General features: G+C 43.1%; 1 protein-coding gene across 18 annotated transcripts in view; it reads left to right on the forward strand.

Moving 5' to 3' along the window:
* The window catches only part of LOC121393056, a 1,743,327-nt gene that overhangs the window by 1,618,455 nt on the left and 103,175 nt on the right, over window positions 1-21,697 (forward strand). For 4 of the 18 annotated variants that reach the window (XM_041585396.1, XM_041585394.1, XM_041585381.1 and 1 more), the window contains exons 1-2: window positions 14,175-14,793; window positions 16,410-16,514. The exons of 10 other annotated variants lie outside the window; for them this stretch is intronic. In XM_041585396.1, the coding sequence (XP_041441330.1) occupies window positions 14,717-14,793; window positions 16,410-16,514 (182 nt within the window). In that variant the 5' untranslated portion in view covers window positions 14,175-14,716. Of the gene's footprint in view, window positions 1-14,173; window positions 14,794-16,409; window positions 16,515-21,697 lie in introns of those variants that run through there. 4 more of the 18 variants (XM_041585382.1, XM_041585393.1, XM_041585398.1 and 1 more) reach the window with 4 other exon arrangements.

The raw sequence follows: 21,697 nt of genomic DNA on the forward strand, positions 1-21,697 counted from the left end.
TGTCATGGATGTCAAAGCTCCTTGGCCCAGTTCTGGCTGCTCTAAAGATGTAGCAATGGATGTGACTTATTTTTTTATTTTCTCCAATGGGGGGATTGTGGAATATCATGAACTAATAGTTATGGGCCCCCCCTGGATACCAAGTGCAGTGGAAGAGTGAAATACAAGGGGCGGTGATAAAGTGAATTTCATGTTTCCATGGCTGACGTGCAATATCACAGATGGGCCCTTAAGAGCAATTTCGCTCTCGGGTCGGGATTTGTGACACCGGAATATAATTAAAGCGACTCGCAGAAAAGTCTCCCCGTAGCTGCCTGACACTGCACCGCCTCATCCATAATTGAACATGGGTTAGAATTCTTCATTGTGAAAGGTTAGGCCTCGTGGCCCTACATATGTATAGAACATAGCGGCTGAGAGTTGGGGGAGACGAGAGGCGTCTGCTGATAGCAAGGGGGGGACGGAGAAAGGATTTCAGAGGTGCAAAAGGGTAATGGAATAATTTGTGTGCTTCTCCTGGCAAGATTTTATTATCAGTCACATGGGAACCCAGTAACTTACAGTCAGTGGCCAAATGTCTTGTTATATTATACAACATTTAACTGCCAAGGTGCCAGACAGAGGGGAAGGTGAGGGGCACATACACAATGAGGAATGTTCCATCCAATACAATTCCTATGGGGGGGGCTTTAGTTCCACTTTATAAATGAAAGTTATTTGCAGTTATGTATTTCTTCTTCTGGCATTGCTAATGATATCCATAATGACTGGAATTATTCAGCAGTATGACAAAGAGATTTCAGTATAAAATGATTTTAAACCTAGAGATAGATTTGCATTTCATTTCCCGGAGTTATTAAAGGCTATTGTTCCCCCCTCCCTTTAAGAAACCCATTAGAGATCGTTGCTCTATTTCCCCCGACACAACATTCATTTCTGATCACACTCACATCGGAACTCTCGAAACAATCCTCTCTGCCTTCCTTCATTCTGTATTTTCATTGTATGTAGTTATCAGGGTGGGAGTTCTATATATATATATATATATATATATATATATATATATATATATATATATATATATATATCGGCCCCTAATGGCTGATAGATGAGGTTCCCCCGGGTTCCAGTCAGTTGATGTGGATTAAATTCTTCTGTTTATTGTGAATTATTCTGCCATTAATGGGTTTTTGTTTACAGGAAATTGTGTTTCCTCCGGCTGAATGAGCCCGACATGAACAAGGGAAACAATGTTGGTTTATAATGGAATCTTCTCTACAGACATGTGTACAATATATATATATATATATAAGATAAAGGAAGGGCTGAGCATGTGGGGGTATACGGGAATGAGATTGGAGTTGTATTATAATACAGACATGTAAAAGATTTCAATAGGAACGTGGCTTCATCAACCTACCCAGTTGCATGTTCTAAAACAAATCTCTTGCCTCCACCATCCGGAGAAACTCTCTACCCTAACCCGCCCCTTCCAGCCCACACCCGGCCAACCATTCCCCCTCTACTTATAGACCTGACCCACCGTGACATCACAAAAGGGGCGGAGTGAGTCTATAAATTTAGGCGCCAGCAGTGCCAGGTCGTGGGCGGGGAGAGCAGGAGAAGAGCTCAACCCAGACCTGCCCATGAGCTGAAGATTTTGTGCAGGAGCAGAGGGGCCAATCCCGTCCAACCTGAGGGTGCCGTGGGTTTCGGGCCGGCCCACACATAACTACAGGATTGCAAAAACTCCCAGCGACGACTGATGAGTAACATCACAACTAAGGAGTAAAGCAAACCCCTAATAGTGACCCATAATCCTCGTCTCTCCTTAGACAACACTATTAGAAGCTGCATCACTGACCAATATAGACAAGTAATGGACTTAGGGAGACAGGGGGTACATTTAATACAGGTATGGGATCCGATATCCAGAAAGCTCCGATGACCTTCTCACATACAGTAGACTCCATTTTATCCAAATAAAACAATTGTTTAAAATGATTTCCTTCTTCTCTGTAATAATAAAACAGTAACTTGTACTTGATCCCAACTACGATATAATAAATCGTGGCAAAACCAGTCTATTGGGTTTATTTAATGTTTATATGATTTTCTAGTAGACTTAAGGCATGAAGATCCACATTACAGAAAGATCCGTTATCTGGAAAACAAGGTCCCGCACATTCTGGATAACAGATCCCATATCTGCCATGATGAAAAAAAAGAATGCGAGTTCTCTTAAAGGGGTTGTTCAACTTCCAAACACCTTTTTTTTAGTTTGGTTGTTTTCAGATTGTTCCCCAGAAATAAAGACTTTTTTCAATTACTTTTCATTGTTTATTTTTTACTGTTTTTTTTAAATCTAAGTGTAAAGTTGAATGTTCGTGTTGAATGTTGCAACAATTAGTTGATCCATTTCTCAGCAGCATCTCTGGAGTATTAGTAACTATTGTATCAATTCTAACAGCTGCTTGTAATGAAACCCAGGGACAGAGATAAGAAATGTATCCACTAAATGGATCAATTTAGAACAGTTTTAGGGAGTCGGCGACCCCCCCCCCCCCCCTCCCAGAGCTGCTTTAGAAGGTGAAAAGAGACACTTTACACTTCAATATTAGAAAAACGGTGACACATAGAAAATAGAGTCATTGGAAAAAGTGGTTATTTCTGGTGATCTATCTGAAAACAACTAGTTGTTTCAAGGTGAACAACCCCATTAAAGTCATACTGACACATCTCTGCTCAAGCCTTGGCCCAGGGCCACCAGCAGTAATCATGTGGTCCAATACTACTAAGTTAGCTGGACTTTCCCCACCAGGGGAGCCCAATTATTATCTAGTGGGTGGTGGGTCCTGCCAATAAATAAAATCAGATGCTAATGGGAAAAAAGAGGCACTTCCCAATTATGCCCAAACCCTGCCCACTTTCATGACCCCCAAAAAGCACGTCTATATCTTAGGACCTAATATAAGTAATTATAAAACAACTGGACTTGTTTCTTCAAGTTGAACTGAAGAAGCTGCTCGGATGAGTAGTGAAGCGTCTTCAATAATTGCTCAGCAAGTCCAGTTGTTTTCTAATTACTTATATTAGATGTACCATGACCTGGATGAATGAAAATCTTCATAGTCACGTCTTAGGACCCTATAACTGCAGTACCCCCTGCGCCCCCCTGATGGCGACCTTGTGCCTTTATCTGTGACAATGAGACTGTAATCCCTTGTATCTACTTTGAGTCGTGTATGTAATTGCCTATAAGGGTCGGGGCAGACAGAGCAGGTACAGGGGGATCTTCATCCCTAATGTTGCTGATCTACACCTTACAGCATGCAGTAAAGCAAAACTCCACCCAATAATTTGCTTAATGAAGTATTATCAGCAACTTCCCAATATCCATTCATTCCTCATTCTCACTGGGTTTATAGTTCTGTGTAACTGTCATTGTGTCTGTCCCTTTCTCTTCTCTGCACTGCTGCCTCTGACTCCTGATACAACTTCCCAATATCCATTCATTCCTCATTCTCACTGGGTTTATAGTTCTGTGTAACTGTCATTGTGTCTGTCCCTTTCTCTTCTCTGCACTGCTGGTTCTGACTCCTGATACAACTTCCCAATATCCATTCATTCCTCATTCTCACTGGGTTTATAGTTCTGTGTAACTGACATTGTGTCTGTCCCTTTCTCTGCACTGCTGCCTCTGACTCCTGATACAACTTCCCAATATCCATTCATTCCTCATTCTCACTGGGTTTATAGTTCTGTGTAACTGTCATTGTGTCTGTCCCTTTCTCTGCACTGCTGGTTCTGACTCCTGATACAACTTCCCAATATCCATTCATTCCTCATTCTCACTGGGTTTGTAGTTCTGTGTAACTGTCATTGTGTCTGTCCCTTTCTCTGCACTGCTGGTTCTGACTCCTGATACAACTTCCCAATATCCATTCATTCCTCATTCTCACTGGGTTTATAGTTCTGTGTAACTGTCATTGTGTCTGTCCCTTTCTCTGCACTGCTGCCTCTGACTCCTGATACAACTTCCCAATATCCATTCATTCCTCATTCTCACTGGGTTTATAGTTCTGTGTAACTGTCATTGTGTCTGTCCCTTTCTCTGCACTGCTGGTTCTGACTCCTGATACAACTTCCCAATATCCATTCATTCCTCATTCTCACTGGGTTTGTAGTTCTGTGTAACTGTCATTGTGTCTGTCCCTTTCTCTGCACTGCTGGTTCTGACTCCTGATACAACTTCCCAATATCCATTCATTCCTCATTCTCACTGGGTTTATAGTTCTGTGTAACTGTCATTGTTCTGGAAAGCAGCATCTGTCTGTCCCTTTCTCTCTGGTTCTGTCAGGAGTCGGAACCAGTTGGGTAGAGAACATTAACAGTCATTTTAAAACAGTTTTGGGCAGAGTTCCCTTTGAAATGAATCTGTATATCATTCTTATAGATTCCCTGATAGCGACCTGTTATTTCAGTGATCATCTCCCACGACAGCAGCTCCTGGTACATTTGGGTAACGGCTTCGGTTTCATTGAAAAATCCATGATCCTAACAAGTAATAAAGTCCCTGGTAGAAGTGCAAAGAGCTTTCTGCTTTTCTACTTATTGTGTTAGCGCAAAGAAGCGACTCAAGCAGGAACCGCAGAATAAGGCACAGAAATTACTGATAAAACTTCTCCAATAGAGCCCTATAAAAGGATGTAGTACATAAATGCTTGCTATATATTATCCTACAATCCCTATTGTCGGGGATTGTTTCTCATTAATGTTTCTCATTAAATATGCGTACAACCTTAACCAATCATTAGCCTGCGTTCCAGTTGGATAGGGGATTGGGGCTCTTCCATAGCTCGGTACTTAATTCTCTCATCGGGCTGCATTAAACAAACATAAATTGATTTTTGGGTTAAAGAGGCACAACAGCAGCAGAAAAATAGCATTAGACATTTTTAAAGGACAAGTAAAGCTCAAAAAGGAACTCTATAACCAGCCCCAAGGCACCATAGCCCTTTAACAGGGAAGATCAGTAGCTCCAAAGATGCCCCTAGTAACTTAGGGACCCACTCACTATATACAGTAAATACACATTATAAAAAGCCCCAATTCAAGGCTCAGCTTCTCAGCAGCAGCCCAGGACCCACTGAGCATGTGCAGTGCCACTGACTCACAGAAGATGCCCAACAAGATCCAAGATAGGGAGCTACTGGGGGAAACTTGATCATTATTTATATCAATTCTGCGGCACCTCTGGGCAGGTACAGTATATAAAATAAACCATTTCTAGAATAGCAGTACTTTTGTAGCCTTACAGAGCATTTGTATTTTTAGATGGGGTCAGTGACCCCCATTTGAAAGCTGGAGAAAGTTAGAAGTAGACGACAAATTATTTAAAAAATAATATTTCAAAAAAACAATGAAGACCAATTGAAAAGTTTTTATAATTATCCATTCTATAACACACAAATGGTTAACTTGAAAGGTGAAACACCCCTTTTAAGGTATAAAAGTGCCATTACATGGAGGTTGGGGCTGACAGCAGTTTATTATATGTCTGCCAGTTGGAGGGGCACTCACTGAATGCAGCTTTGAAGCAGATCCAGGGTCTCTGTGTTGCTATGAATTTCATTACAGTGAGAACCAGGATATGAGGGGAGCTGTTGGGTTATAGATTTCAAGGGCCTTAGGTATTTAAAGATACCAATCATTCTACAAAGAACAGTGGTAAATGTACAGAGAGATCACACAAAACTATGGCAGCATAGGTATTCCTTGTACTAAGCACAATTCAGCAGGAACAGTCCCTAAGTTTGCTCATAGTCTGTACAGAGAGATCACACAAAACTATAGTAGCATAGGTATTCCCCTGTACTAAGCACAATTCAGCAGGAACAGTCCCTACGTTTGCTCATAGTCTGTACAGAGAGATCCCATAAAACTATGGCAGCATAGGTATTCCCTGTACAAAGCACAATTCAGCAGGAACAGCCCCTAAGTTTGCTCATAGTCTATACAGAGAGATCCCATAAAACTATGGCAGCATAGGTATTCCCCTGTACTAAGCACAATTCAGCAGGAACAGCCCCTAAGTTTGCTCATAGTCTGTACAGAGAGATCCCATAAAACTATGGCAGCATAGGTATTCCCTGTACTAAGCACAATTCAGCAGGAACAGCCCCCTCTTTTTAATACAGAAGGCTGAGATATCAGCAGCACCATCTTTCTGCTGTTGGGAGTTGTAACTCAACAACATCTGGTTGGCCATTTTCATGACGAGTCATGAGGTCAATGCCCTTGTGCCCTGCCCCCAAACCCGCCCTATTTAAAAGGAGCCTCTCGGGTAAGAATGGCCAATCCAGGCAGTATCTCAGTGATAGTGACAGGTCATTAGAGAAAACTGAATATAATTCTCCCTCATTGCCGATTCACGGAGTAAGATTTGTCAGCAAAAAAGTCTCATTTCCAGTTCATGGCTGAGCAAAACCGGATATTTATCTGTAATTAGTGAAGAAACGTGTGTGACGGCCGCAGCCCCCCCTCCCCCACCATGGGCTGTACATGGGAAGGAGCGGCTTTATATTTCTATATGGTGGGACCCCTGTACATAAAGGCAGAAGGAAAGAGTTTTTAATCACTTGTGAGGGGCAGGAGCCCAAGTCCCATCCTTGTGATTTAAGGTTTCGTTCTGCTTTAAATTGAGATCAACCTTGTAACTTCCCCAGCTCCAGAGACAAGAGGAAAGTGTTGGAAGGGTTACTGCCTGCCCCTTATTAACCCACTTATGGCTAGTGATTTGCTGTATTTTGTGCCTCCACTACTTTATTTACTTCATTTACCTACATGGCCACTGAGTGGATCAGCCCATAGCCACACTCCCAGGTAATTGTCTGCTCATGTCGTTGGTCGCTGACGCTCTAATACTGAGACAAAGAGAAGATAAATGATCCCAGATCTCCAGCAAAGCCGACGTGAGAGCCGCTGAATGTGCATCTTCCAAAACTAACAGAACATCCGTAGCCTGAACTCCAAGCAAGTGGGGCATGAACTGGTCATTAGTCTCCTTCTTATTTGCACCTTAACCCTTGTCTGACCAGAGAGGCATCACCTCCCACTCTCAGTTGCCTCAGGTCCTGTACAGAGAGAGAAAGAGAGAGTTACATGGAATAGACTGTCCTAAATATGTGACATTAATTAACTGCAGTCACACGGCACCGGCAAGATTTATGAACCCAACTGCCCAATGGATGTTCTGCTCTGTGTTATGAAAGGGGAGTTTATTAAAGGTATATCTGTAACCTTGTTATGAACTAAGGGGGCCCAGTCTGAAGGTCAGTTAGGGGGAGATTTGGGGTGAGTGCTTATTTGTGCCCTGGGTACCCCTGGAACTATAGCAGGGTGACTGTTACCCAATGTTTCTATATATCTATAACTTGTTATGAACTAAGGGGGCGCATCCTAAAGACCAGTTAGGGGGAGATTTGGGGTGAGTGCTTATTTGTGCCCTGGGTACCCCTGGAACTATAGCAGGGTGACACCCCAATGTTTCTATATATCTGTAACCTTGTTATGAGCTAAGGGGGCCCAGTCTGAAGGTCAGTTAGGGGGAGATTTGGGTGAGGGCTTATTTGTACCCTGGGTACCCCTGGAACTATAGCAGGGTGACGGTTACCCCAATGTTTCTATATATCTGTAACCTTGTTATGAGCTAAGGGGGCCCAGTCTGAAGGTCAGTTAGGGGGAGATTTGGGGTAAGTGCTTATTTGTGCCCTGGGTACCCCTGGAACTATAGCAGGGTGACTGTTACCGACCATGTTTTCTATATATCTGTAAACCTTTGTTATGAGCTAAGGGGGCCCAGTCTGAAGGTCAGCTTCGGGGGAAGATTTGGGGTGAGTGCTTATTTGTGCCCTGGGGTACCCTGGAACTAATAGCGGGTGACTGTTACCCAATGTTAATCTTGTTTGGTTTTGAATAGGGGGGCAGTTTCAGAGATACCAGAGAAAACTGTCAGTTATGAGAGTTTATAGAGATTATTTATTGCCAGTGTAATTAGGGACAAGGGACCTTTTCATCCTTCCTAATGAGACTTTTCCACATAACAATCAGTGGATAGAAATGTACAAGTGTTTCAGCTTCAGATCAGTTAATGTTTCTCATTTTAACGAGGAGCAGAGCTAACGAGTAGGCCCTGAGCCGGAGAATGTTCTGAAAAGAATAATGAGTCGGCTCGTGCCTTCTGTAAAAATAACTTTTTGGGCATCTCACTTGCTGATCCCTGCAGCTGCCCCTGGCAGCTCCGACTCTCCGTAATCCATCAAGGGAGACAGATCTCTGCCTGATGCTTTCCTTCCTTCTCTCTGTCCTATTTGAGGTTTCCTTTCCTGCAAACACGGAATGTGCCGCCCTCTACTTCCCAAGGTCAATGTCAGCTCTGCTGTCTAATTAGCACTTTCTTTCTAATTAAAGCTTCTCACTTCAACGTCTCCTTATGTGATGTGAGTCTTATGTGACAGCTACAATATTTAAAGGCTACAACTGTCTGTATATATTTATCAAAGATTTTCAACATCCAGGGCTGGAATTTCTTGGTGCTTAATAAAGTAATTATCAGGCATCTTTTTATTCCTACTAATCTTTCTCATTAGGGGGAAATTAACAGAGCAGACAGTACCCTTCCAACACTTCCTCTTGTCTCTGTCTCTATATATTAGGTAACCTATCTAGTGCTAAACAACCCCCCTAACTTTCTTTTAAGAAATGAGGAGAGTAGACAGTAACCTTCCAAGCACTTTCCCTCTTGTCTCTATATTTAGGTACCTATTCTAGTGTTACAATCCCTATTTTTTCTGTAGGAAATGAGAGAGAGCAGAGACAGTAACCCTTCCAACACTTTCCTCTTTGTCTTGTTCTATATATTAGGTACCTATCTAGTGCTACCAATCCTAATTTTCTTTAAGGAAAATGAGAGAGAGTAGACAGTAACCCTTCCAGCAACTTTCCTCTTGTCTCTAATAATATTAGGTAGCCTATCTACGTGTTACCAATGCCCTATTTCTGTAGGGAAATGAGAGAGGCAGAACCAGTAACCCTTCTCCAGCAGCTTTCCTCTTGTTATTCTATATATTAGGTACATATCTAGTGTTAGACGAAATCCCTATTTTCTGTAGGGAAATGAGAGAGAGCAGTACAGTAAACCCTTCCAAACACTTATCCTCTTGTCTCTGTCTCTATATATAGGTAGCCTATCTAAGTGCTACCAATCCTATTTTTCTTTAAGGAATGAAGAGAGAAGTAGACAGTAACCCTTCCAAGCAACTTTCCTCTTGTCTCTATATATTAGGTACCTATCTAGTGTTACAATCCTATTTTCTGTAGGGAAATGAGAGAGAAGCAGGCCAGTAAACCTTCCACACATTCCTCTTGTCTCTTATATATTAGGTACCTATCTAGTGTTACCAATCCCTATTTCTGTAGGAAATGAGAGAGAGCAGACAAGTAAACCCTTCCAACACTTTCCTCTTGTCTCTATATATTAAGGTACCTATCTAGTGTTACCAAAAATCCCTATTTCTGTAGGGAATGAAGAGAGAGCAGACAGTAACCCTTCCAGCACTTTCCTCTTCTCTATTTATTAGGTACCTATCTAGTGTTAACCAATACCTATTTCTGTAATTGGGCTGTAGAGCAGGGAAACAGGGATGGCAATAATTGCCGGTGTCTCGGAGCTCTCATAGAAGATACAAGTGAAGAGCAATTAGTAGATGGAAACTCCACATAAGCAACTGACGCTATAAAAGATCCGGAGATATAAGTCCTCTCGGAGGGGCAGTTTATAAAGGGAGAGGGAAGTTGCAGTTAAGTAGAGGGCACGTGGGTGATTTTTCCTGGCTGCACAGATAAAGATCATATTAAATGATACAATAAGGGTTTTTATTCTTGCTGCTGGTCGGCGGGCTTTTCGTTTTCCTATGGGAAGAGAGATAGAGAAAGGGGCACAGTACTGATAATGTTTAAGGTCCATGAATCCCGCATTGTAATATGTGGAGTAATTAGGGAGACTTGCTGAACTCCGGCTTGATAATTCCAACCCCATTGATCACGATTTGATCTCCGAATGTCCGCCTCATCAGTTGGCAGCCAAAGGTACTTAACTCTGCTGCGACGCCTAAAATTCGCCTCTGATTATGGCTCATCAGGGTATTCTAGATTGGGAAGTGCCGGGTGCTCAGTAATCGTATTTTTAGGCACAGCCAAAGGGCACCGATATGGCCTTCTTGAACCATTTTATAACTCTATGCTCATTCTTCATTAGACTTTATTTAACAAAGATTTTGTAAGTCAGAAAAGCCTGGATTATTACCCTTGGGCTTCGTGGATTGTGGGCACCTTCTGTATCTATTCAGCGGGCAACAATGTGGAAACGATCAGGTGACCAGCACTTGTATCCGCCGTTTGTGAACTTTGTCTTACAGTCGGCACTTGCAGTTGTTTAACGCTAACGCACTTCTGACAGTTACAGACGATTGTCCCAACCTGTGCCTTTGTCACATGCGGCTGAGAGTCATTGGCAACAAAACATGATGTTTATTTCTAATTTAATGGGAACAACGTTGTGCCACTTGCTCATTCCCCCCATTGTTAAAGGTTGCTGGGAGATGACAAAGGCGCAAACAACAGCAAGGTCTGTAGGGGCTGAATTATCACCCACAAACTAAGTATTTTGTCTCTTGTTCTGTTAACCTTTGAGCGGTTGAACAGTAAGTCCAGGAGGTGAAGTGCGGGGTTTGTTGGCATGTTTATACCCCCGGCATCCTAATGTTACATAAATGAAAAATGCAGACAATTTTAGGGAACCAGTAGGAACCTGGAGAGATCCTTAAATGTCTCCCAACCACCTGTCCCTTGAATACAAAGGGCTGCTAATTAGGAATCTCCTGTATTCACGGGGAAACTCAGATCCTTCCCCTCTATTCTAAAGGACTTAAGGACAGGCACTCACAGTTGCTGATGCACATCAGAAAGGTGCAAAAAGTAAAAACACATCGTTTGCACATGTTTTTATCAATTTACCCCTTGAAGGGGTTTCTTACAGCCTTTAATTAACTGATAGTAGATGTAGAGAGGCGATATTTCTGAAGACAATTTGAAATTGGTTTTCATTTCTCTTATTTGTGTGTTTGAGTTATTTTAGCTTTTATTCAGCAAGTTCTCACAGTTTGCCATTTCAGCCATCTGGTTGCTAGGGTCCAACTTACCCTACCAAACCATGCACTGATAATGAATAAGAGATGAAAATATGAATAGGTGAGGGCCGTGAATTGAAGAGGAGTAATAAAAAGTAAGCAAATAACAATAATTTGTAGCTTAACAGAAGCATTTTGTTATTAGATGGGGGTAGCGACCCCCCATTAGAAAAAACTGAACAACATTAGAAGATGAGAAATGATTCAAAAAACGATTTTAAAAAAAAAAGAAAGCCATTGCAAAGTTGCTTAGAATTACCATTCTATAAATTAAGGATACACCGCATCTATGGATTTCGGTTTGGGATTCCCGGCCTTTTTAGCAGGATTCAACCTAATCCTTCTACAACCCGGCCGACCAAAATTCTAATTTACATATGCAAATTAGGGGTGGTAAATTACAAAAACCAGGAAGTAAAATTTTTTGCCTCTATGCAATTTGTATTTGGTTTTGTATTCGCTGATCTTCCATGCATCCTACTATAATACTAACTAAAAAGTACTAGGGATGCAACCGAATCCAGGACTTCGGCCTTTTTCAGCACGGATTCAGATTCGGTCCGAATCGTCTGTCCCGCCAAATAATCCGAATCCTAAATTTGCATATCCAATTTGCAATAACGGAAGTAAAATTGTTTTTCCACTTCCCACCCCTAATTTGCATATTCAAATTAGATTCGGTTTGATATTCGGACCGAATCCTTCATGAATGGATATGGGGGTTCGGCTGAATCCAAAATAAGTGGATTAGGTGCATCCTAAACAGTACCACCCCTGTACGCTGCGTAAGTTGCACGTTGCCATGCCACTAGGGGCAGCAAATCCTGCCGCTAAAAAAGATGCAACCAGCGAATAACTTGCCCTTTATTTGTCAGTCCGCCTCCATTGCTTATAGTGGTAAGTTAAAGGGCGCAGGCCCCTATTTCTTACATAAACTGAGCAAAAATCATATTTTATTTTCTGGACAATGAAACTTCCCCGGCGTCTCTTCTCATCTCCTCAAAACACAAATCTCTGGCTCAGGTTTCCCTGCTAGCAGATCAGGACCAAACCCCTCTGTTCTGCTTCTCTCATTTGGGTTTATGTCACAATTTATCCATTCCAACGTCTGCAGCCTCCCCTGCATGTGCCAAGCAGCCCCCCTGCAAACGATTGCAAGCAGCCCCCGTCCCCAATTTGGTGCAAGAAAAGGAAAGGCTGATGTAGGCAGATTACAGTAAGATAATGCAGCGTGGCTTTGGCTTAACATTCAGAAAGCAATATTTACTGACAGGGACATGCGCAAATAATCTACATTTAATACATCAGGGCTGTATCTGGGGTTTATACAGCAAAAGTTCTGAGGGACAATACATTCCCATTTAATGAATTCTTTGTCCTTGCACTAAGGGGGGGATTCACATCTTTCGTCCAAAAGGTCCCCCCTATATCCTTTTCCCTGCAGAAGATGTCAGGGTGGAATGGGGGAGGATGTTGGGGTGAATGGGGAATTTGAGGTGATTGGGGGGAAGATGCTGGGGTGAATGATGGGAGGAAGTTGGGGTGAATGGTAAGATTTGGTTGTGCTCTGATAAACTTCAGTCACTCTTTACTGCTTTACTGCAAATTGGAGTGAAATCACCCCTCCCCCAGCAGCCTAACAACAGAACAATGGGGAGGTAACCAGATTGCAGCTCCCTAACACAAGATAACAGCTGCCTGGTAGATCTAAGAACAACACTCAATAGTAAAAGCCAGGTCCCACTGAGACTGATTCAGTTACATTAAGTAGGAGAGATAACAGCCTGCCAGAAAGTAGTTCCATCCTAAAGTGCAGGCACAAGTCACATGACTGGGGGCAGCTGGGAAACTGACAATATGTCTAGCCCCATGTCAGATTTCAAAATTGAATATAAATGAATCTGTTTGCTCTTTTGAGAATTGGAATTCAGTGCAGAATTCTGCTGGAGTAGCACTATTAACTGATGTGTTTTTTTTAAAAAAACATGTTTTCCCATGACAGTATCCCTTTAAGGATCTTCTAGCCAGAATGGCTACACTTCTTTTTTTCTGCTTTCGATGTTGCGCTGCTATCATTTTGTATGCTTATTACCAATCGAGCTTTTGATCTTTGTTCGAAAATATGTTTCTTGGATCCAAATGAATATCTACATTTTGCCTTTTGCACTCTGCTAAGGTCAATGGATGTTTGTGGGGTGTGTTTAAGCCCTTCACATTCATACTAAAACATTTGAGACCCATTGGAACTTGTTGTTGTGCTATAGTGTGTACATTTGGCTGGTTCCTCAGCAGCTGGAACTGATGTTTTACTCATTTGTCATGTCAGTCTCCTGGGTAGGATTGAAGGGGTAGAGCAGAAGAGAGAGGAAAGAGAAGTAAACAAAACCATTATAACATATGTACATTTTGGCCGTTTGGTTTAGGCCATTCTCTTTTTGCATACATGCCTTATCTGGGCACACAGTCTAGCAGTAGCAGAGAAAAGAATTGGGGGGGGTGTTTAGATCTTCTGTTGTTGAGATCTTAGTTGTTCTTGTTCCGGTGCCTGGGAACATTAATCCAGGTAAGTGACCCAGGGTTGAAGGTCATTATAGTGGTGGTGGGAGGTTAAGGTTCCCTATGTCTTTGATCCACTCTTCTTCCACGTGCAGGCGCTTCCATGCGGCTAATGTGGTTTGTGTTGTGTTTCTACTGGGATATTCCATTGTGTTAATGCTGCTTTTCCTTCCGCTGCAGTGGAGATCATTTTTGTGGTGCCACTGAACAATCAGTTTTGTTGGGTCCCCCCATTTGTACTGTATATGATTCTGGCGTAGGGCCTGAGTTATCACTGCTAACTGGTGTCTCTTAGCCAAAGTTGCTGCTGATAGTTCTGCATAGACTTGTATTTTTTGGAACAGCTGTGGGATATTTTGTGTTGTCTGGTAAAGAGCATCAGGTCCTCTTTTATGTGATAGAAATGGATTCTGAGGATCACATCTCTGGGTGCTTCACTTGGTGCATTTCTGGGTTCAGGGACCCTGTGGATCCTATCGATGATAAGGTGATCCGTGGGGGTCTCTGGGAGTGCCTTTAATATAAGCTCTTGGGCATATTGGCTTAGTTGAGCCTGCAGGATCTCTTCTGGTACCCCCTGGGCCTCACGTTATTTCTTCTTGATCGATCCTCTATGTCTTCTATCTTATTTTGCAGTCTATCGATCTCGGCATCCCGAGTATTCACTGTGTCTGCCATTGTGTTATGCGCCTCAACCAGTTCCGCCATTTTTGTTTCAACATGGTCTGTGCGCTCAGCTATGACCTGTAACTCTGTTTTTAAGTCTTGCACAGTTGGTTTTGTGTCTGAGCAAATATCTTCCCTGAGTTTTGTAAGCAGCGCTTTTAAATGTGTCTCTGTTAAGCCCTGTGTCCCCTCCTCGTATTTATCTGATTGTTGCGCTCTTTCAGCTCCGTGTCGCGCTGGTGAGGATGCACCCGATGAGGACTGGGCGCCATCTTGGCAATCCTCCAAGAGCGGCGCTTTCGGCTGAGATCCATAGAATGAGGTAAGTTGCAGGGGCTGCTGCTTAGTTCTTCTTCTAGACATGCCAGCGGTTGTTGATTTTCTGCACTTTAGGGCACCCTGGGACTGCTGTTTTTCCACCTTCGTTTGGCACCGAAGCAGGAGCAGTTTAGATACGCGTGTGGTTACATGCACGCGCTGGCCATTCCCCCCGGCTTTCATTTTTTATTTGTGGTTTTTGAGTTATTCAGCAGCTTTTTATTCAGCAGCTCTCCAGTTTGCAGTTTCCAAAATCTGGTTGCTAGGGTCCAAATTACCCTAGTAACCATTGGCTTATTTGAATAAGAGACTGGGATATGATTAGGAGGGGCTCAATAGAAAGAGGAGTGATAAAAAAGAGAAATAATAGATCATTTGTAGCTTTACGGAGCATTTGTTTTTAGATGGGGTCAGTGACTCCCATTTGAAAACTGGAAAGAATCAGAAAAAAAAACCCAATAAAAATTACATTTTGAAGACCAATTAAAAAGTTGCGTAGAATTGGCCATTCTATAACATACTAAAAGTTAACTGAAAGGTGAACTACCTCTTTAAAGGTGAACAGCCCATTTAATGGACAAGTCGATAACCAGGAGATTGTGCCGTTGGCATGAACTACCCACTGACCTTGTCATGCCCAGGACCCAGGGCAGCTGCCCCCATTTTTCGACTCCCCAAGGAAAGCTCTGCTCCCTGGAGTCCCTGCTCATGGAACCCAACCCAAGCCTACGTAAGGGACACCTGGGTGCACAACATGGATTGGTTCATGGCACCCTGGCCAAGGGACAATAGGTTTCAATATTGGGTTACTGGAGGGGATCTACCCAATAACACCCATAGTATTATTTTACTTTCCTTTATCCCACCCCAAATCCTACTTCAGATTAAGCAGACATGCGCCCCTTACACTGGGCTTGGGCAGTACCAGCTACAAATATGTCCTGTCCAAAGAACTGCTGCTGCCAAAATGGCCCTGTAATGTGTATGTTAGATAAGTGCAAGGAGATTCTCATGGCTAATCCCTTGTAAGTATCAATAAGCTTAGGCTGCCTATGTTGTAGTGCCAGGGGCAGTGTTGGACTGGACAAAAAAAACCCGGTGGGCCCCGCCGGCCCAGATCGGCACCTTTTTCCTGCAGTGACTCCCCGACGAAGGGCAAAAACAGTTGCGCACCTTCTTCCTGTATTGCCCGCAGCGCAGTGTGCCGGCTCAGAAAGGGAGGACGGAGGGGGGCCCTCAGACAGCAGCCCCGGGCCCCCCAGTCCGACCCTGGCCAGGGGTGCAATGCCACTCAATCACAGCCGCTCCTCCATTAGGGCTTACGAGGCCCCTTTTGTTGGGATAACAGGAGGGCGAGGGATCTTTTTTAAAGAATATTCAAATTGGTAAAAAAAAAAATATACCAGTCTCCTAATCTGTTACCCCAATGGAGCATCCAAGTGTTGGAGAGCTGATTGGTGCCATTTTCCCTGTGCTCCCAGGCAGGGCAGTCTGAGTACCCCAGGGTAGAGCCCTGTAGGTTGTAGGAAGGACTTTCAGATGCAGGTTGGGGGTCTGAGGGTTTGCAGGTCAAGTTGTGGATCTTATCAAAGTTTTTAAAAAAAAAATTTTCCTGCCTAGCCCACTTCTGATGACGTCACTTCCCGTTTCCAGCAACGGCACTTCCTGCTTTATGGTGGTCAGCGAGTCGCGGATCAGTTTGCAGATCAGGCAGTTGCGGGTCAGGTAGGTAAAAATGTGGGTGTGGGTTACAGGTCCGGGTTTCAAAATTTGTTTCCTCACAGGACTCAACCCCAGGGTGGGGCCATTATATTAAAGAGGTGGTTCACCTTTAAGTTAATTTTAGTATTTTATTAAATGGCCGATTCTACACAACTTTTGGTCTTCGTTATTTATTTTTCATTATTTTTTTTTTTAATATTTGCCTTCTTCTGACTCTCTTCAGATTTCAAATGGGGGTCACTGACCCCATCTAAAACCAATGCTCAGTAAGGCAACAAATTATTGTTATTCCGACATTTTATTATTCATCTTTCTATTTAGGCCTCTGCCTTTCATACTCCAGTCTCTTATTCAAGTCAATGCTAGGGTAATAAGAACCCTAGCAACCAAATATTGGAAACTGCAAACTGGAGAACTGCTGAATGAAAAGCTAAATAACTCAAAACCACGAATAATAAAAAATGGAAACCAAAATATCATACTAAAAGTTAACTTAAAGGGGTTGTTCACCTTTGAGTTAACTTTTAGTATGATCTTGAGAGTGATATTCTGAGGTTTTGCCCTTGGTTTTTAATTTTGTATTTGTGGTTTTTGAGTTGTTTAACGTTTTATTCAGCAGCTCTTTGAATAATCATTTATTTGAATAGGAGACTGGGATATGAATAGGGGAGGGGCTGAATACAAAGAGGAGTAATAAAAAAGAGCATTTGTAGCTTTACGGAGCACTTTTATTTTGATGGGGTCAGTGACCCCCATTTGAAAACTGGAAAAAATCAGAAAAAAGGTAAATAAAAAACAATAAAAAGTAAATAATGAAGACCAATTGAAAAGTTGCGTAGAATTCACCATTCTATAACCTACTAAAAGTTAACTGAAAGCTGAACAACCCCTTTAATGGACGAGTGGATAAGCAGGTGATTCGCATGAACTTACGAGGGGTTCCGAGGCCCCTTTGTTGGGATAACAGGAGGGTGAGGGAACTTTTTGAGAGATGAGTCGATCTGCCCGAGGTTCCCCGGCTCTGCTCCGCCGGCAGTAAATAGTTTTGTGCTACTGTATGTTTAATTCATGTGACAAGCAGCAGATAAGAATCCAGAAATGTATGTGTGTGTGTGGCAGCCTCTCAGGAAGGATTGCACAAAGCCACGGAGACAAGTCCCACCTTTAAATGACAAACACAGAAGCCTCTCCGCTTGTTACCTGCCCCTTTATTTTCTTCCCTTCATCTATCGACTTGTGCTAAAGCCTCGCTGTTCCTGCTCAAACTGCTCCTGTTGGACAATTTGTTTTTTATACTCCACTAAATATTTTCTTCTTTCCCTTTTTCACTCTTGTCTTCTTTCCTCTTTCTTTTCTCAGTTTTTTTTACACTTTTTTTAAAGAATCTTTTACTTTCCATTAAAAGGTTTCTGTGCGTTTCTCCAGGATTTCATCCTTCATTCATTCATTCAACTCTTAGGGCCCCAGGCCACCAATGTTTTTAACTCTTAGGGCCCCAGGCCACCAATATTTTTAACTCTTAGGGCCCCAGGGCACCAATGTTTTTAACTCTTAGAGCCACAGGCCACCAATGTTTTTAACTCTTAGGGCCCCAGGCCACCAATGTTTTTAACTCTTAGGGCCCCAGGCCACCAATGTTTTTAACTTTTAGGGCCCCAGGCCACCAATGTTTTTAACTCCTAGTACCCCACGCCACCAATGTTTTTAACTCTTAGGGCCCCAGGCCACCAATGTTTTTAACTCCTAGTACCCCACGCCACCAATGTTTTTAACTCTTAGGGCCCCAGGCCACCAATGTTTTTAACTCCTAGTACCCCACGCCACCAATGTTTTTAACTCTTAGGGCCCCAGGCCACCAATGTTTTTAACTCTTAGGGCCCCAGGCCACCAATGTTTTTAACTCTTAGGGCCCCAGGCCAACAATGTTTTTAACTCTTAGGGCCCCAGGCCACCAATGTTTTTAACTCTTAGGGCCCCAGGCCACCAATGTTTTTAACTCAATCGCTTTAGCAGGAACCCCCCACCCCAAAAGGACGTCTCATAACCTGGAGAAAGTGGTACCCAAAAAACAAATGCAGCTTAGTCATTGGCCAATATCAAGCTCCTTCATATACTAAATGTCTGGAATAGTGACAATAGGCTGGTGGGAAGTGGATGGAATTCCAGTGTTAAGAAAGGGGCCTTGGACTTGAATGGAAATGCTGTTACATTGTGGCCTATGGAGTAAAGCAATATTCTAGTTCCCTCCAATCATTAGAGATCAGTATGTGTCCCTATGTCTTTCAGCCCTGTCATGTACATATTAATCAATTAACCCTGCAGAGATATTAACCCATTCCCTTCTTCAACTTAACCCCTGTATCAGCACCACCACCCAGTTTTACCCTCACACAACCGCTCAGTCATCTTTAGTAGAACGAGGCACAGGAGCCCCTTCCCTCAATATTCACCATAGGGATTAAAGAAAAACACAGAGACATATTTATGGAGAAACCTGGCGGTGAGCACAGGATTTATTACAATTAATAGGCAATTTATATTTGGGCCTCCCTAACAGTGGATGATCCAGAGGAAGGAGAAAAATCCTAGAGTGCTATGGGGGCCAATCTGCACTGAAGGTAAAAATTCCTTCCTGACTCCTAGAAACGGCAGTCGGTTCTACACCCTGGATCATGGCTAGACCCCCCCGCCCCCTACCTATACACCCCCACCTCCTATTCACCCCTCACCTATACACCCCCCTCAACCTTCTCCTATACACAACCCCCTACTCTCCCTCCTATACACAACCCCCTACTCTCCCTCCTATACTCAACCACCTACTCTCCCTCCTGTACAAAACCCCCTACTCTCCCTCCTGTACATAACCCCCATTCTCACTCCTGTACACAACCCCCTACTCTCCCTCCTATGCTCAACCCCCTACTCTCCCTCCTGTACATAACCCCCTACTCTCCCTCCTGTACATAACCCCCTACTCTCCCTCCTGTATATAACCCCTACTCTCCCTCCTGTACATAACCCCCACTCTCCCTCCTATACACAACCTCCTACTCTCCCTCTTGTACATAACCCCCACTCTCCCTCTTGTACACAACCCCCTACTCTCTCTCCTGTACACAGAGAATCTGGGAAGGGAGTGTGACTGTGGGATAGCAGGTATAGTAGGGAGAGATGGTGCCTATAGTAACAGTGGATAATAGTCTCTGGGAAGGGAGTGTGACTGTGGGATAGCAGGTATAGTAGGAGAGATGGTGTCTATAGTAACAGTGGATAATAGTCTCTGGGAAGGGAGTGTGACTGTGGGATAGCAGGTATAGTAGGGAGAGATGGTGTCTATAGTAACAGTGGATAATAGTCTCTGGGAAGGGAGTGTGACTGTGGGATAGCAGGTATAGTAGGGAGAGATGGTGTCTATAGTAACAGTGGATAATAGTCTCTGGGAAGGGAGTGTGGCTGTGGGATAGCAGGTATAGTAAGTAAAGAAGGTGCTATTAGTAGTAGTTGTAATACCCCAGCACTAACAGAAAACAGATAAAAATCAGTAGTAAGTGGAGGGGTTTATATGAAGCAGTTATTATAATGTATATGTTTATATTGGGATCTTTGTACTGAATTATATGAGAATCTCCTACATGAAGTTTTCAGCAGGGGAACACTAGTTATTGAGCCCCCCAATCAGATTGTTGGATCCCCTAAAGTCTCAATCAGCCCCATATAATTCCTGGGCACCCCAACAGTTGCAGGCTCATCTCCCTCTATAGAGTCCCCCCTGCATTTCTGTAAAATGATTTGTATGAATCACAGCAGCTTTGGTTGGAAAAAACCCACATTCATTGAGTTCAACCTTTTGTCCTGGCAAAACCTGACCAACTGCAGGGGGGTATTTGTGCGGCACATACAAGGGGCACAGCCAAAAACTATTGGTACTTCCCACTTGTGTTCATAGGGGGGCAGACCAATAACGTGTGGAGTGAATTGAGATGGCGGTGCTATTACATAGGGGGCACTTTACCACTTAAGTATATGGGGGTACAGTGTGTGGGTGCTGGGATGTATTTTGGCAGGGGGGTGTCAGACTAGTGTATTGGGTCCTGTGATTCGCTGTCGGCTCAGTGAGGCACTTTAAGAGGCAGTGACACCCCTTTTAAGGGGAATTTTGGTCCTTTCCACTTACACAAACTGCTGCACCACTGACTGTGCTAAATACAATGTGACTGAGATACACCTGTGGCATTTTTGGAGAAACCATTGTATATGTTGCTTGTAACCCACCCAGCACCCATATAATACTGTTACATTATGTACTGTGGAATAAAGTGATATTGTAGTATAATATAGTAAGTAGGGTCTCCTCATATCTGTGTCTTTTGCTCCTTGTGTATTTTAGCCGCATCACATATATATTAACCAATGAATTCCCAGAGCTGAACCCATTCTAACAACCCCCTGCACAGATATTAACCCTGTGTATTTTAGCCCCATCACATACATATTAATCAATGAATTCCCAGATCAGAACCCATTCTAACAACCCCCTGCACAGATATAAAACCATACAAACCTTTAACAAAACCTCTTTCCCACTCTGCCCCACACCTGCCCATTTGAGCAGTCCCCCCACAGTATTAAATGACACAATTGGTCAGTTACCTTTATCAGAATGAGGCACTGGAGCCTCTTACCTCCCCTCAAGATTCACCATAGAGATTCAATAAAAACACAGAGACATATTTATGGGCAAACCTGTTGGTGGGAACAGGATTTATTCATATTAACGTCAATTTGGGTTGGGCATTCATAACAGCTAATGATCCAGAGGAAGGCAAAAACCCTAGGGAAAAATTCCTTCCTGACTCCAAATGGCAATCGGTATTACTCCCTGGATCATGGCTTAAAGAAACAGTTCAGTGTAAAAATAAACACTGTGCAAATAGATTGTGCACAATAAAAAATGTTTCTAATATAGTGAGTTAGCCAAAAAATGTAATGTATAAAGGCTGGAGTGACTGGATGTCTAACATAATAGCCAGAATATTACTTCCTGTGGCCCCCCTTCAAGTCACTGATTGGTTAGTGGCTGGTAACCAATCAGTGGAAACCAAGAGAGCTGCAAAACAGGAAGTAGTGTTCTGGCTGTTATGTTAGACATCCATTTACACTAGCCTTCAAACATTACATTTTTG

The sequence above is a fragment of the Xenopus laevis genome, chromosome 3L (genome assembly GCF_017654675.1).
Source record: "Xenopus laevis strain J_2021 chromosome 3L, Xenopus_laevis_v10.1, whole genome shotgun sequence".
In the NCBI taxonomy this organism is placed as follows: domain Eukaryota; kingdom Metazoa; phylum Chordata; class Amphibia; order Anura; family Pipidae; genus Xenopus; species Xenopus laevis.